The sequence below is a fragment of the Hibiscus syriacus genome, unplaced genomic scaffold, assembly GCF_006381635.1.
Source record: "Hibiscus syriacus cultivar Baekdansim isolate YM2019G1 unplaced genomic scaffold, ASM638163v2 tig00002919_pilon, whole genome shotgun sequence".
In the NCBI taxonomy this organism is placed as follows: domain Eukaryota; kingdom Viridiplantae; phylum Streptophyta; class Magnoliopsida; order Malvales; family Malvaceae; genus Hibiscus; species Hibiscus syriacus.
This window is the reverse complement of record NW_024061957.1, coordinates 628,619-645,877: the sequence shown is the minus strand read 5'-3', so window position 1 is coordinate 645,877 and position 17,259 is coordinate 628,619. Positions and strand designations below refer to the sequence as shown.

General features: G+C 34.6%; 3 protein-coding genes and 2 pseudogenes across 3 annotated transcripts; 3 read left to right on the top strand and 2 right to left on the bottom strand.

The window, feature by feature from the left end:
• Nucleotides 1–186: 186 nt before the first annotated feature.
• LOC120164565 lies at nt 187–1,771 on the bottom strand (annotated as a pseudogene).
• A 2,633-nt stretch (nt 1,772–4,404) lies between these two features.
• LOC120163413 (chlorophyll a-b binding protein 151, chloroplastic-like) lies at nt 4,405–4,907 on the top strand. The gene is made up of 2 exons (XM_039173356.1): nt 4,405–4,603; nt 4,682–4,907. Exons 1-2 carry the CDS (start codon nt 4,458–4,460, stop codon nt 4,905–4,907), a joined length of 372 nt encoding a protein of 123 aa, XP_039029287.1. The 5' UTR covers nt 4,405–4,457.
• Nucleotides 4,908–7,962: 3,055 nt separating this feature from the next.
• Nucleotides 7,963–9,521, bottom strand: LOC120163402 (annotated as a pseudogene).
• A 2,485-nt stretch (nt 9,522–12,006) lies between these two features.
• LOC120163392 (leucine-rich repeat extensin-like protein 3) lies at nt 12,007–13,232 on the top strand. The gene is made up of 3 exons (XM_039173341.1): nt 12,007–12,073; nt 12,177–12,869; nt 12,987–13,232. Exons 1-3 carry the CDS (start codon nt 12,007–12,009, stop codon nt 13,016–13,018), a joined length of 792 nt encoding a protein of 263 aa, XP_039029272.1. The 3' UTR covers nt 13,019–13,232.
• A 1,234-nt stretch (nt 13,233–14,466) lies between these two features.
• On the top strand, nt 14,467–16,614 carry LOC120164545 (pentatricopeptide repeat-containing protein At4g14850-like). Its single transcript, XM_039174245.1, has one exon. The coding sequence runs from the start codon at nt 14,547–14,549 to the stop codon at nt 16,602–16,604; it is 2,058 nt and encodes a 685-aa protein (XP_039030176.1). The 5' UTR covers nt 14,467–14,546; the 3' UTR covers nt 16,605–16,614.
• Nucleotides 16,615–17,259: the final 645 nt, after the last annotated feature.

Genomic DNA, 17,259 nt, shown 5'->3' with positions numbered 1-17,259 from the left:
TTGTTTGCCTAACAATTTTATTAATATGGGATGTGATTAGTATATACATATAGTTTGGGATGAAATTAAAATGTTAAAACATTTTAGAGATCAATTTAGAATGAAGGACATAGTTTAAGGATGAACTAAAATGTTCATTGGGGATAAATTTAGAAAGATAATCATAATTTAAGGATGAAATTAGAATACTTAAAAATTTAAAGACTAATTTAATATTATTGATTTGAGAAATAATCTTAAATATTATTTTCATGACAAGTGATGCATAACATCATCCGTGAAACAACATAACGTGGAATGTGAAGATCCACCATCTAGTAGTTTTCCTAATCTTATCTCTCATCTCTTTCATCCTCTTCCGAACATTACTATCCTGCTCCATCAAACATCTGATTCCTCTCTCTATCCTATCGGCCTTCACAATTTTAACCTCATCATCATGGTTCTTATAATCCATTTTAAGATCAATAGCCAATCCCGATTCTTTCACCAACATAAAAGCATTCAAATTTTGCTCCGCATAAAGCGGCCATACCGCCATCGGCACCCCGAACCATATGCTCTCCAACGTTGAATTCCAACCACAATGCGATACGAACCCTCCGGTCGCCGGATGGCTCAAGATTGCCTTTTGTGGTGCCCAACCGATGACCTTTCCAATCCCAGCCATTCGATCTAAGAACCCTTCCGGCAACACATCAGCCACGTCTTCGTAATCCGTCGGGCTTCCTTTCATGCCCTCTACTTGCTCCCAGATCGTCGTAGGGACCACAAGAATCGATGTCCACTCTGCTCTAGTGCATGGGCGATTTCTGTCACCTGTTCCAAACTGAAACTTCCCATGCTCCCGAAACAGAGGAACACTACCGATGAATGAGGTTGTTCGTCGAGCCATTGCAAGATTGTATCATAATTTTGATGGGTCCCACTTGGATCTGCAAGATCCAATATGGGTCCCACTGGATAAATGGGTGGAATCTGATGCTTACCGTTAGAAAGGGAGTCAACCGCATGGGATTCAAGCTCCGAAAATGTATTTATCAATATCCCCTTCACCTCTCGTAGCCCTCTTGCCATATTAAGGATGAAGAAGTTAACAAGTTCAGGCCTGGACATCATGGATGGAAAAAAATTAGTGGAAACCGGGTTTATATATGACGGAATTGTGAACTCAGTTTCCGAGTCTTTAAACTTGAGAAACTCATCGTTTTGTTCATCGTGTAGAGCTTGAATGTAAAATGCGAAGCCAAGAGCACCAGCCCCCGAACTGAAAAGCGCATAGCTAGGAACGCCAAACTCTTTTGCCAACCCTACGAAAGGAGTTAAAAACATGTCCAGAACAAAACCGGCGAGTCGAGGTGAGCCGGGGACTGAGTTGGAGAGCTCAACTATGTTGGTGACAGCCTCTTTCACAAGTGATCCCTGGGTTTGAGCTAAGCTACTCAAAAACTTGAACTCATCTACGTCTGGGTCAGGTTGAGGGAGGTTGATGAATTTGATGCGGCTGGTGGTGGTGGAGGTTCTATCGGCTGAGAGAGAGTCGATGTAGGCGCAAAATTTTGGGTCGTAGGGTGTCTTGATGGTGAGGATTGTGATGGAGAGGCTGGAATTGAGATGCACTAAAAGCTTAGCCAATTGAACTATGGGTACCAAATGGCCCATCCCAGGCATTGGGATGAACACTAGCTCTGCTTTCTTCGTCATCGGAACGGAACAGGAAAGTAATATGCCCAACACAGAGAAAGCGAGCGATGTTGGTTTGGGATTCGGCTGATGTTAAATTTAAAGCTGAGAGCCGAGAGTCACGGGACTACGTGGGAGATTTTTGTACTTATTTTTGTTATAGGCTATATGCGGCTAATTTAGATGAGTCATATTAATTTGTCATGAAGTACATTTTTTTAATTTTTTTTATTTTTTAAAATAAAATTATTAGTTTTCTAAAAAATCTAAATTTAGATATAATTATTAAGAGATAATTATATTATTTTCTCAGTTTGGGTCAAGTTAAGTGAATATTTTTACCTTAAATTTGAATCTAATTCGATATATTCTCATCTTTTAAAAAATTAGATCTAATTTTTTTATAAAAAACTTATCAAATCGAGTCATAACAAGTTAAAAAAATTAAACAATACAACAAAAATGTTAGATCTATTGTCAACAAATTAAACTATATCAATTCATGCAATAACAAATAGTACTCAATTTTGGAAGGAGATTGCAATTGAAATATAAATGCAAATCGGTCCCAAAAATTAAAATAGATAGCTCAACTACAAATTTCTGATGCAATTGAAATATAAATGCAAATTGATCCCATAAATTAAAATAGATAGTTCAACTACAAATTTATGAGGCAATTGAAATATAAATGCAAATTGGTCTAAAAAATTAATAGCTCAACTACAATTTCTGATACAGTTGAAATATAAATGCAAATCGATCCCAAAAATTAAATTAGATAGCTCAACTACAAATTTCTGATGCAATTGAAATATAAATGTAAATTGGTCCCAAAAATTAATAGCTCAACTACAATTTCTGATACAGTTGAAATATAAATGCAAATTGGTCCCAAAAATTAAAATAGATAGCTCAACTACAAATTTATGATGCAATTGAAGTATCATGCATCAGAAATTTAGATTTTTTTAAAGAAAATCAATAAAGGGAGGGAAGGATGATGTCATTGCTTTGCTGGAGTTACAGGACTGCGTGGGAGATTTTTTCACATCTTTTTGTTATCGGCTATACGTGGTTAATTTAGGCAAGTTTTTAAGCATTTTTTGTAGTTGATTTATATTTTTAGTACGTTTTAATTTTATATGCCAAGGTTATTATCATCTTTATCATGTTTGTTTTTTTAACTTGATTGTGTATAAAATAATTCTTATATAAATTTGTCTGTTACAAATTTGAAAATTTACTTTTTGTCCGGTTCAGCAAAAAGCAATGAAATCAAGTGAACTTGTTTGATTCATTCGTAATAAAACCTGATGTAATTAATTAAATTCATAAAACTTGTGGAAGTTTTTGCTATTAGATGGATTGGAAAACCTTATCCTTTATTGTAGTTTGTCGGTTAGAAACTGGAATTTTGGTACAATTATGGGTTTTACTATCAAAATTTTCAAACAACTTTTTATAAATTATTTCGTATTTGCTTATGGAAAATTGAACAAAATATATACATATCTCGGGAACTAAACATCGTTGGTTTGGGCATGACAGGCTTAGTATCAGTCACTTAGTGTGAAGTATGATGATGTACTTCGTGGCTTAAAGAGTAAAAAGCTCGGCTTCACATGTTTGGCTTGGTTCAAAACAAACCAAACCAAAAATAATTAGGAAACTATATGTATTGAAAAATTAATTTGGGACTTATAGTATTTTTGAAATCGTCACATTTTTGTGACAAATTTCATAAAAATAATAAATAACTGGAATTTGTCGTGTCCTTCATATAATTTTCTTCAAGTCCATATTACGAGTTATATTTTTTAAATACATTTTATAAAATTTGGCATGAAAACATAATAAATTTTATGTATATCATAACAAATGACTTGAGGAACTCAAGGTTTTGCTGATAGTGTACAGCTTGTTTGTAGAATTGGAAATCAGCAGCCGAAGTGAAAAACGCATAGCTCGGAACGCTGAACTCGTCTAGGGAAGGAGTTGAAAATATGTGGAAGCGACGAGTTGAGATACCTAAGGTAGCTGATGGATGTTATGCACGTGGGTTGAAGCAGCTCATGCATGGGAGCTGGAAAGTAACTGACGAGTGCAGTTAGTATGCGTGCTGTTAGGTTGTTAAAGGTTGTTGTAATTCAGCTATAAGTAAGTAGCTTAGGTGATGTGTAAAGCAAGTTAGTTCAATAAAATACTTTCTGGTATTCTTCTTGAGAATTCTAAGTTTTGCATCACTGCAATGCTTAACAAGACCAAGCAACTTTTAATCCTTCAAAACCTACCTAGAGTTCGGTATGAAGGACTGAAGATCTTGTATGTGTATTAAATATAAAATTACAAAAAATTATTGTTCGTACTTTATTTAAAAAATTAGTATAAAATTATTGTCTTATTCTTTATATCTTATCTAAAATCTAAAACTTGGCAGGAAAACAAATTAAGCCAACGCAATACTAGATTTTCCAAAAGCAATGGATCAAGAAATTTCAGGCCAATATTATTAGTGGCTTCAGTCCTCACACCGGAAAACATCTCTCAACAAGATCTTGTAAAATCCCGCGTGGCATAACAACAGCCTCAACATCTGTCGGAAGAAAATCAGAATGGGAATCCACATCCAATGCAACAGCCAATAGATTGCTGCTGACATGTACATTTCCTGATCCACATCAATCTTCTCATCTCCCATTCTCCATTATAATCCAATCCCCCCTTGTAGTCTCCAAATCCTACACTTGCCACCACAACAGAAGTCTAAGCTAATGGCAACCTCCGGCATCCAACAATCTGCTTTCTCCGGCCAAACAGCTTTGAAGCTGTCCAATGAGCTCCTCCGCATGGTCGGTGGCGGCGGTGGCGGCCGCGTTTTCATGCGAAGAACCGTCAAAAGCGTCCCCACCAGTATCTGGTATGTTACATGCAATATATATAATTTATGAGCAAAAAAGACATGAATTTATGTATGTTTGTGATTACTTGAAAACAGGTATGGCCCTGACCGCCCTAAGTACTTGGGTCCATTCTCCGACCAAATCCCATCATACCTGACCGGTGAATTCAATTGCATCAGAAATTGTAGTCGAGCTATTAATTTTTGGGACCAATTTGCATTTATATTTCAATTGCATCAGAAATTTGTAGTTGAACTATCTATTTTAATTTTTGGGACCAATTTGCATTTATATTTCAACTGTATCAGAAATTGTAGTTGAGCTATTAATTTTTGGGACAAATTTGCATTTATATTTCAATTGCATCAGAAATTTGAAGTTGAGCTATCTATCTTAATTTTTGGGACCAATTTACATTTATATTTCAATTGCAATCTCCTTCCAAAATTATTAAGAGATAATTATTAGTTTTCTAAAAAATCTAAATTTAGATATATTTCAAGTGAATATTTTTACCTTAAATTTGAATATAATTCGATATGTTCTCATCCTTTAAAAAATTAGATCTATTTTTTTAAAAAAAAAACTTATCAAATCGAGTCATAACAAGTTAAAAAAATTAAACAATACAACATAAATGTTAGATCTATTGTCAACAAATTAAACTATAACAATTCATGCAATAACAAATAGTACTCATTTTTGGAAGGAGATTGCAATTGAAATATAAATGCAAATCGGTCTCAAAAATTAAAATAGATAACTCAACTACAAATTTCTGATGCAATTGAAATATAAATGCAAATTGGTCCCATAAATTAAAATAGATAGTTCAACTACAAATTTCTGAGGCAATTGAAATATAAATGCAAATTGGTCTCAAAAATTAATAGCTCAACTACAATTTTTGATATAGTTGAAATATAAATGCAAATTGATCCCAAAAATTAAATTAGATAGCTCAACTACAAATTTCTGATGCAATTGAAATATAAATGTAAATTGGTCCCAAAAATTAATAGCTCAACTACAATTTCTGATACAGTTGAAATATAAATGCAAATTGGTCCCAAAAATTAAAATAGATAGCTCAACTACAAATTTCTGATGCAATTGAAGTATCATGCATAAGAAATTTAGATTTTTTTAGAAAATCAATAAAGGGAGGGAAGGATGATGTCATTGCTTTGCTGGAGTTACAGGACTGCGTTGGGGATTTTTGTACATATTTTTGTTATCGGCTATACGTGGTTAATTTAGACAAGTTTTTAAGCGGTTTTTGTAGTTGATTTATATTTTTAGTACGTTTTAATTTTATATGCCAAGGTTATTATCATCTTTATCATGTTTGTTTTTTTAACTTGATTGTGTATAAAATAATTCTTATATAAATTTGTCTGTTACAAATTTGAAAATTTACTTTTTGTCCGTTCAGCAAAAAGCAATGAAATCAAGTGAACATGTTTGATTCATTCGTAATAAAACCCGATGTAATTAATTAAATTCATAAAACTTGTGGAAGTTTTTCTATTAAGAAACAGATATTTCCATGTTCAAGAAACTGGAATTTTTGGTACAATTACGGGTTTTACCATCATAATTTTCGAACAACTTTTATAAATTATTTTGTATTTGCTTATGGAAAATTGAACAAAATATATAAATATCTCGGGAGCTAAAGATTGTTGGTTTGGGCATGACAGGCTTAGTATCAGTCAGTTAGTGTGAAGTATGATGATGTTATATTTTTTTTAAATATGTTTTATAAAACTTGACATGAAAACATAATAAATTTTACGTATATAGTAACAAATGACTTAAATCTCAAAATAAATTTTAAATATTTATATTTTTCGGATCTTAATTTTATCGCCCACAATATTTCTAAAATTTAAGCTCACATCACATGTTTAGCTAAAAAGCAGATAGTGAAAGTTACTTTTTCCTTGGAAGGATTTGAAGGTGCTATAATGAGATGTGTCATAAGATTTTTTTCAAATATTTGAAGTAAATTCGTATATTTAAATTATGATATTATAACTTGAGGAACTCAAGGTTTTGCTGATAGTGTACAGCTTGTTTGTAGAATTGGAAATCAGCAGCCGAAGTGAAAAACGCATAGCTCGGAGCGTTGAACTCGTCTAGGGAAGGAGTTGAAAGCATGTGGAGAACAAAAGCGACGAGTTGAGGTGAGGCAGGAAGGTAGTTGGAGTGCTTAACTATGTTGGCGACGGCAAGTGGCCCCTAGGTTTGAACTAAACTAATAACTTGAAAATATTAATGTCCGATTCAGGTTGAAAGAGGTCCATGTATTTGATACGGCTAGTGGTGGCGGTGAGAGAATCGATGTAGGTATACTTGACGATTCGAAAAAGGATGTATCAACAAAATAAACAAATAAGTATCATCTGAATTTAGAGAGTCAACGTTGAGTTTAATTTTAAATTTTTTATATAATAAAAAAATTACAATAGATAAAATCATTCATTATCTTTATATTAAAATTTGATCTGATTATATTAATTAAATTAATTAATTAATAAAATTAATTCGAGATGAATTGGCTTTAATCTCTCAAATTTAATTTTTTTAATCTTAAATTCAAGGAGTTAGTTTTTTTCACGAAAAATAATTTTAACTACGAATATGACCCCAAATTAAATACCCTTAACAGTCAAATAATTTATCAATTACTAAAATAGTAAATTTAAAGAATTTAATAAATAAAATTAAAAATTAACAGGTCAAAGTAACATTTAATTTTCTTTTATTAAGCCTAATTAAGATTTGATCAATGTGGGTATTGTGATCACAATCATAATGAAAAGAAAAAGAGGCTGATCTTTTTTCCCCAAAAAATTAGAATAGTGGAACAATAGTGAAAATAGCACTATAGCGGCGCGCTATTGTTGTAATCAATCGTTATTCGTTAAATTACGACTACAATTTATTGTTATATGTATAATTTTACTTCACGCTGTTATTTTTTTATAATAACAATTTTAAGCAATATCGCTTTTGTTATATAAAAGCTACTATTTCATTATTCGACCACTGTTTAGATTCATTATTCCTACGTTGGTATTCCTATTATTTCAAAAGGAAAATAGATTGGAAGTGAATATGAGAGTGGAGACAAGGCAAGTTCAGTCGCATGTGATGTTCATTTAATTCTAATATAGTATACCACGGAAGGTAATATGCTCAATTTGGATTTGTGTGTAGACCTATAGCTCTAACATGTCTTGTCTTTTTACTTGCAATGGTAAATTCCTTCCATTATTTTTATAAGACCATGAATCGTGGTTTTAATTTGGTGCTCTGGTATGGGTTAGTTTGTATTGAATATATATGAATGGATTTAAAAAAAAATGGTTTAAAATTTATGTGAAAAAATAGAGATTAATAATAAGGTAATAAAATGTTTACAATGTGTCCATGACTTGGTCGATAAACGACATAATGTGGAGTGGGAAGATCCATTGTTCAATAAAGTCTTCCTACTGTTATCACTCATTTTTTTCATTCGCTTTCGAATATCACTATTTTGCTTCATCAACTGTCTGACTCCTCTCGCAATGTCCTCGGCCTTCACAATTTCAACATCGCCGTCATAATTCTTATAGTCCATTTTAATCTCTACCGCTAACCCCAACTCCTTCACTAATGACAATGCATTCATATGTTGCTCTGCGTAAAGCGGCCACGCTGCCATCGTCACTCCAAACCATATACTCTCCAGTATCGAATTCCAGCCGCAATGCGACATGAACCCTCCGATCGCAGGGTGGCTTAAAATGGCCACTTGTGGCGACCAATCGATGATCTTACCGATCCCAACTGTTCGATCTAAAAATCCTTCCGGTAACACTTCCGCAACGTTTTCGTAAGCAGTCGGGCTTTCCTTCATACCCTTTACTTGCTGCACCGGTCTTCGTAAGGACCACAAGAACCGGTGCCCACTCTGCTCAAGTGCGTTGGCGATCTCTATAACTTGATCCACACTGAAGCTTCCCATGCTCCCGAAACAGAGGAACACTACTGATGAACAAGGTTTTTCGTCGAGCCACTGCAAGATTGCATCGTGATTCTGATTGGCCTCGCTTGAGCTGGATAGATTCAGTATGGGTCCTACTGGGTAAACGGGTGGGATTTGAAGCCTACCATTAGAAAGGTAGTCAACCGCATGCGATTCTAAATCTGAAAATGTATTTACCATTATACCCTTCATCTCTCTTAGCCCTTTCACCATGTTACGTAGGAAAATAAAGCTTTCATGATTGAACATTTCAATTGGAAATAATTTAGTGGAAACCGGGTTGACATACGATGGAATGTTGAACTCAGTGTTCGAGTCTTTAACTCAAAAAACCCAATCTTTTGCTCATCGTGAAGAACCTGAGTGTAGAACTGGAAGCCAAGAAAAGCAGCACCCGAGGTGTAAAATGCATAGCTAGGAACGCCGAACTCGTTAGCCAGGTCTATAAAAGGAGTCAAGAACATGTCCAGAACGAACCCGGCGAGTCGAGGTGAATCGGGAACTGAGTTGGAAAGCTCAACTATGTTGGTGACGACCTCTTTCACAAGTGGTACCTGGGTTTGAACCAATCTACTCATAAACTTGAAAACATCTACGTCTGGATCTGGTTGAGGGAGTTTGATGAATTTTATGCAGCTGGTGGTGGTGGCGGCGGCCGTGAGAGAGTCGACGTAGGAGCAAACTTTTGTGTCGTAGGGTGGCTTGATGGTGAGGATTGTGATGGAGAGGTTGGAATTGAGATGAACTAAAAGCTTAGCCAATTGAACTGTGGGTACCAAATGGCCCATCCCAGGCATTGGGATGAACACTAGCTCTGCTTTCTTCGTCATCGGAACGGAACAGGAAAGTTAAATGCCCAACACTGCAACGACGAATGATGCGGTTGCTTTGCTGGGGTATTGGACCAACATGTGGAATCCGTCGATGTTCTTGTTAAGTTTTTAAGTTGATTTCGATGGTGTATAACGTAAACACACCTATTCTAACGTGGTCTATTTCCTTTTTGTATACGTCAAGCAATGGTTCCGTTTCATCTTTATTAACTTGTTTTAGTTTCTAAAAACTGCTACAATTTGTTTTATTAATTTGTTTAGGAAAAAATTGCACCAAAGGCCCAATACTTTAAGAAAAAACAATGTGGCCCTCATGTTTTTTTCACTCAATGTAACAATTCAACTCAAAAATAAATCTAATATGACACTTTAATGTTTTTCTTGCTGATGTGGTAGTACCACAGTAATTGGTGGTGTGGTGGATGGCATGACTGATGACCCTATACTTATGATATTTGATCTTTTTTAAAAATTTTAATAATAGTTTTAGTATTTTTAATATATATCTATATATATTATAATTTTATCTTATTTTTAGTGTTTTTAATATTTATTTTTTGAACATTTGAATATGTAAAATTTAAAATAATTTTTAGTTTTTTTAATTAAATAAGCTCACGGGCTTAAAAAATCATTTGGTCCTCGAACAAAACTAAAAAAACCAATTTAGATCATCTACCATGTCATCAGCCACTGTGAGTTGTCACATCAACACCGAGAATTGTCACGTCAGCACTGTAATTGTCAACGACGAAAAATATTGGTTAAAGGGTCATATTGAATTTATTTTATGAACTGGAGGGTCGCATTAGGTGAAAAAATAAAACGATGACCATATTGATTTTTTTCAAGTACAGGGACCTTTTATGCATTTTTGCCATTTATTTACGTAACCTTTGCTTTTTGTGTCAAAAAAGAAATTGGGTACGTAGGAATTCGTCTTAGTATAGGAAGAAGTTTATAACGCAAAGCAATAAACATTAATTATGCGTTGAACCTTTGGTTTAAATTGTAAAGAAGAAGATCATTAAGTAAGAGAAGTTAAAAGCAAAACAAATCCTTTTGTCGGATATAACTATACTAAACTGGTTACATTAAATCTCAAACTCAAATTATGAATACATTTGAAAAGGAAAAGGTGATATCAATGTACTGAAATTTTTTGTTAAGTGATTTCATCGATCAAACGAAACAAGAAGGAGTGTGAAGAACTGAGGATCTACAGTTGGAATCTATTTGAACCGACTCATCTAGATTATGTACATTATTTGTTTATGGTCGCAGACGATCTAAAGATTGATTCCTCTGCTGTGGTTCTTATTGTGACTTTTTTAATGATCATCATTGCTATTGTCAGATACTTCATTTAGTTAGTTACTTACTTCATCGTATGTTTTTTTAAATAATTTAGAGTAATTTTATAAAATAGTACATGTTCATAATTTTTTTAACTATTGACAACACATACTCTACAAATACAATAACTTAAACTCAAACTCTCTAGGGTTAATAACCCGCTCCTTAATACTGAGATCGTTTGATGGGTTATACTTCATCATATATATATATCCTAACCATTGAACATGTATAATTTTGCATATAATGCATCAACATATTTCATTGCGAATGTATTTTATTATCATATATGCCTTGTATGATATATATATATATATAATATCTAATTATAAAATTACAATAAGAATCACAATTATAAATAATACGATAATAATGATTATAATTAAAATTAATCAATGTGCTGATTAAAATCAATAAAAATATATAATATATATATATAGTGAAATTTTGATCAAAATAAATTTAGATTAAGTACTCACATATGAACTTTTGTCAACATTGTTAGTATTTTATTGACTTATATCTACTATATTTTTTTTTATTAATCTAGAGTAAGTATAATGTAATATATATTTAAAGATAACTCTCAACCTCTCAACATTGAACACTCACACCCCTAACATTTAATATGATTAAAATGATTAATTGAGTTTATTTTAATTTATATTGTTATCGATAAAATATATAGAATGATACAAGTTTAATATATATTAAAGAAACATTTGAAGATTATAGATATTGTATAAAAAATATGAATTGAATAATATAGATAATACTTAATTACAATATATGTTTTCAAACTATAATCCTCGATCATTTCACTTTTCCATTTTCATTAAAATTGTTCCTAAATATAAATTAAATGAAAATAATTTTAAAAGCTTGAAAATAAGGGGGGGAACCTTATCCAGACCCCCACCCCCAAACTTATCCAGCAGTAATTAACCCGCGGTTTCCTTGGATTCTAGATCGATCAGAGGATAGAGTAGAAAGCAAGCAAGAACAAAAAGTGAAAGAAAACCCTAAAAAATTCCCCACACAATCTTCCTCCATTTCCAAGCAAGCATATATTCAAACAAGCTAAAAAGAAAAGTAAATAAGAATCTGATTACATTACTGCAATGATTGCCTTTGAATCTTCTTTAGTTTCCCCATATATAAACAGGCTTCATTCGCTTAATTAGTTACATCCATGGAGTCAAGGAGGCACTGCTTCAAGTTTCTTTATGCATTCCTATGCATTCTCTTCACTCACTGTGGTATGTAAATTCCTTCTCTTTTTGTTTCATATTCAGTTGAGGCATCTTCAAGGTTGAATGCATTCGCTTAGTTACAATTTGTTGTTTCTTTTTGTCTTTAAAGATGCCAGACTTATGGTTCATACATGGAAAGTTTGGAAACACCATGACTCAAGCCTCCATCAAAAGCTAAGAATAACGAATCGTGTTGCCTCCAATGGTGATCCGTATACACTCGACTCACCCATCTATCTACCTCCTTTGGACACTTTATCGCCACCATTTCCTCAGTCTCACCACTCTCCTCCGTTTACCCCACAATCACCTTCCAACCCTCCTCCACCTCCAACAAGTTACGGCCTACCGACACCTCCACCGCCGAGTAACATCATCTGCAGCCCGCCGCTAAATCCGCCTGAAACAGCTCCTCCGAAACATGGGTTCAACTCACCTAGCATTTTCCCAAGTCCACCTCAACTTCAACCTAATCCACCAAAACATGTTCCTACACCCCCTAAGCAGGTTCCAGGCCAACCCATTTCCGAACCTCGTACTCCTCCACACAAAGGGTCACGGTCCGGTGCTTGGTGTGTAGCTAAGCCGACAGTGCCTGATTCATTGATCCAAGCGGCCATGGATTATGCATGTGGGTCTGGTGCGGATTGCAAGTCGATTCAACCCAACCAGGCCTGCTTCCAACCCAACACAATGATGGCTCATGCATCGTACGCTTTCAACAGTTATTGGCAAAACGCAAAGGGGCGTGGTGGCACTTGTGATTTCGGAGGAACCGCCATGCTTGTTACCGTTGATCCTAGTAAGTTTCTTTCGAATTTTATTCTCAAAATCTAAACCTTTCCCATCTGCAAATGGATAATCAAATGATATGAATTTCTCATTTTCTGGAACACTTTTTTGTAATGAAAACTGACAGGTTTTGGTAAATGCAAGTTCAGCAACAACTGAACACACGAATGAGCCATTCGAGAGAGCAATGATTTCAGAGTTTGAACCAGCACTGTGGCTAGATACGATTTTTACTTGGATATAAGCAGTTTAATTCAGTATTGAGCTTGGTTCCTTTATTTTGTTAATCTGATAGGGTTTCATGAATTATATATATATATATATATATATACCCTATGAAAGGTAACAAAAAATGCAACTAGTACAGCAGAATGTGAGTTCCCATTGCAATTATAATTTGCAACTTTTGGCATCTGGACAGCGTGTATTTTAGAAAGAAGTATTGGATCACATTCAATAGGAAATTTCAAAATGATAGGAAGAAACTCAACGAGTGAGAATTAAATCGTACCTTAGGGTTGATGCATATGGATCAGACCCATTCCTTAGGATTCATGCAGGCATCCAACAATTTCCACTCTTCACTTCCCTCTTCTGGTTTCTGCATGTCAAACAGTAAATTGGCCTCTCATAATCAGTTATAGTTGTAGGTTCTTGGTGAACATTTTCTCAGGATGTGTAACAAAGTTTTACTCGAAGACATGGATGATTGTAGAATTTTATGTTAAAAAATACGAATATCTAAATTTTCAGAAATAGATGAACTGATAAAATTTCAGGGGTAGAAACATATTTTCAATAAAAAGTACATAATAAAATTTAAAATATATGATAATTTTAAATTTTTAAAAGGACGAACCATCCCTCCTCGATCCATCCTGCTTGGAAGGGAAGAGGAAATAGGTCACAAAAGCCTACATGATCGTATTCCCATCGTGGTGTTACAGGGAGATGAAAAGGAGATGTTTCTGTGGCCATGAACGGAGACCGAGAGAGACGGATGGGTAATTACCCCTAAAAATATAAAATTATTATATATTTTATATTTATATTATATATTTTTTATTAAAAATCTATTCTCATCATCTGAAATTTTATAAATTTATCTCCTTCTAATATTTTAGAGGTTCGACCTCCTATATAAAATTTTGTGATGTCCCTGGTTGCTGTTGGACTTCTGATTAAAGGAGATAAAGAGAGAGAGAGAAAAAAGTTTAAAGATTTGGGAATGATGAGGTTGGAGAAAGAAGAGAAACGGTGAGTGGATAGAAAAGAAGAAAAAGAGGTAAGAGTAGGTTAAAATAATCTCATGTGGTTAACTGATGCTAAAATTATATTAATATGTTACATCAATATTTTATTATTCTAAAAAAAATTATTAACAGTTAAATAATTAATTTATTATAAATTAATAATATTAGTGATTCAATAGTTACTTTTAAACATCAATGAAAAAAAAGAAAAATTTCTTAAAAAATAGTGATTGTTTATGTAGTTTAACCACCAAATATATCAGATCTAAAAAGATTAAGATAGGATGAGTAAATTAATCTATTTAAAAGGTTTAAATTTTAATTTAAACATATCGTAAAAATGACCTTTGTTCTTGAATCCGCCACCTCCAAAAACCTTTGCCTCCATAAATCCTAAATCATGATCATCCCCTCCGCCACTAAAACTAAAACCAATGCCATTCCTCACCGCGAACGAGCTCGGGTTCCTCCTCGAATCCGCCATCTCCACTCGGTCCCTCCTTTTCGGCCGAGCCACTCACGCCCACACCCTCAAAACTCTTCAAATCCCTCTCCCTTCTTTCCTCTCCAACCACCTTATCAACATGTACTCTAAACTCGATCTCCCTAACGCCGCCCACCTCGTCCTCTTACAAACCCCACCTAAGTCTCGTTCCGTCGTCACATGGACAGCTCTCATTTCTGGTCATGTCCAAAACGGCCTCTTCACTCCCGCTCTCCTCCATTTTTCCTGCATGCGAAGTGAAGGAATATCTCCCAACGATTTCACCTTTCCTTGCGCTTTCAAGGCCTCCGCCTCGCTTCAGCTAGCCGTTGTGGGGAAACAACTTCACGCGCTGGCTTTAAAGTCTGGTCAGATTTTCGATTCCTTTGTTGGGTGTAGTTGTTTCGATATGTATATGAAAACGGGGCTTAGAAATGAAGCAACAAAATTGTTCGACGAAATGCCTGAAAGAAGTATTGCTATGTGGAATGCAAATATTTCTAATGCAGTGCTTGATGGGAAGTCGAGTACAGCTGTGGATGTTTTTATTCGGTTTAGAAGGATTGGCGGTGAACCTGATCCGATTACGTTCTGCCTTTTCCTTAATGCATGTTCGGATGCTTCTTATTTGGAATTAGGGAGGCAGTTACATGGATATGTGATTCTAAGCGGTTTTGATAGGAATTTGTCCGTCTGCAATGGCCTTATTGATTTTTATGGCAAGTGTAAGGAGGTGGAAGACGCGAGGATGGTCTTTGATGATATGGAGAAAAGAAATGCTGTTTCCTGGTGCTCACTGATATCTGCTTATGAGCAAAACTATGAAGAAGAGAACGCCTGTGGAATGTTTTTGGAAGCAAGGAAAGAAGGGGTTGAGCCGACTGATTTCATGGTCTCGAGTGTTATCAGTGCTTGCGCGGGGATGGCAGGGCTTGAGTTCGGTAGATCAATTCACGCACTTGCTGTTAAGGCTTGTGTCGAAGGGAATGTTTTCGTCGGGAGTGCATTAGTCGATATGTATGGTAAATGTGGAAGCATCGAGGACTCGGAGCAAGCTTTTTATGATATACCGGAGAAGAATTTAGTTAGTTGGAATGCAATGATGGGTAGTTATGCTCATCAAGGGCTTGCCGACATGGCTTTATCATTGTTTCAAAACATGATATCTTGGGGTCAAGTTGTTCCCAATTATGTGACTTTGGTTTGTGTATTATCAGCTTGTAGTAGAGCAGGGGCAGTAAAAATGGGTATGGAGATTTTCGAATCAATGGAGGAAAATTTTCGGATTCAACCAGGGGCAGAGCATTATGCTTGTGTCGTGGACTTGCTTGGGAGAGCTGGGATGGTTGAGCATGCTTATGACTTCATTAAGAAAATGCCGATTTGTCCGAAAATTTCCGTCTGGGGTGCTCTTTTAAATGCCTGTAGGGTGCATAAAAAACCGAAACTGGGGAAGATAGCAGCTTCTAAACTATTCGAACTCGATCCTAAGGACTCCGGTAACCATGTGTTGCTATCTAATCTATTTGCATCTACGGGCAGGTGGGAGGAGGCTGATCTTGTGAGGAAGGAAATGAAAGATATTGGAATCAAAAAGGGTGCAGGTTGCAGTTGGATCACAGTGCAGAACAAAGTTCACATCTTCCAAGCAAAGGATACTTCACATGAAATTAATTCTAAGATTCAAGAGATGTTGTCTAAACTCGGGAATGACATGAAGGCGGCCGGCTACGTTCCGGACATCGATTTTGCACTCTTTGATGTAGAAGAAGAAGAGAAAATGTCAGAGGTCGGGTACCATAGTGAGAAAATTGCTCTTGCCTTTGGGCTTATAGCTATACCTCCTGGAGTACCTATAAGAATCACAAAGAACCTTAGAATCTGTGGAGATTGTCATAGTGCCTTCAAGTTTATATCAGGCATTGTTGGGAGAGAAATTATCGTGAGAGATAATAACCGATTCCATCGATTTAAGGACGGGCAATGCTCTTGTAGAGATTATTGGTGAATATTGTTTATGCGATCAACGAAACTTTTTAATGAAATATACTCAATAGCTTTTGTTTCATGAAAACGATTTTTTAAGTCACTGATCGAGTTAAAACAGTACACATCCGTAAGTTATAATTTTTCTATTTGAGTCGATGAAATATAATCTATACTTTCCCCTCATAATTAACATAAAAAAAACCTTGAACTCTGTTCTTCATTCCAACTATAAATTAAACTTCAACTTTCTAAATTTTATTTCAATATTTATTTGATTCCTAACAATTTTTAAAATTAATTAATTTTTGCCTATAATTTTATCCTACTTTCATTCATATATATATAGAGAGAGAGAGGGGTTGAAGTTGCACCAATTGATTAAGGGTGAAAATGAATCGAGTTTGAGCAAAAAAAATTGTGTATTTGTGTTCATGTTCGTATTAGTTTATTTATTTTTGAAGATACGTGTGTTCTTTAGTTTATTGTTTGCAAACATATTCATTTAATGTTCGTGAATATGTTCACTTAACGTCTGTAAACATTTTCGTTTAAACGTTCGTTTAATATTTGTAAGCCAAAGAAAAAAAATAGTAAAATTACGCCACAAATTCTTGAAGTTTTAGGCTTCACAGTTTAAATTCCAAAGTTCACATTTTGTTCAATTTGGTCCATAT

Excerpts from the sequence above, each read along its gene's own strand:
- LOC120164545 (XM_039174245.1), top strand. The coding sequence starts at position 14,547 with ATGCCATTCCTCACCGCGAACGAGCTCGGGTTCCTCCTCGAATCCGCC.
- LOC120163413 (XM_039173356.1), top strand. The coding sequence starts at position 4,458 with ATGGCAACCTCCGGCATCCAACAATCTGCTTTCTCCGGCCAAACAGCT. Across the intron at positions 4,604-4,681 it reads AGCGTCCCCACCAGTATCTG|GTATGGCCCTGACCGCCCTA; the intron begins GTATGTTACATG and ends ACTTGAAAACAG.
- LOC120163392 (XM_039173341.1), top strand. The coding sequence starts at position 12,007 with ATGGAGTCAAGGAGGCACTGCTTCAAGTTTCTTTATGCATTCCTATGC. Across the intron at positions 12,074-12,176 it reads CATTCTCTTCACTCACTGTG|ATGCCAGACTTATGGTTCAT; the intron begins GTATGTAAATTC and ends TTGTCTTTAAAG. Across the intron at positions 12,870-12,986 it reads GCTTGTTACCGTTGATCCTA|GTTTTGGTAAATGCAAGTTC; the intron begins GTAAGTTTCTTT and ends GAAAACTGACAG.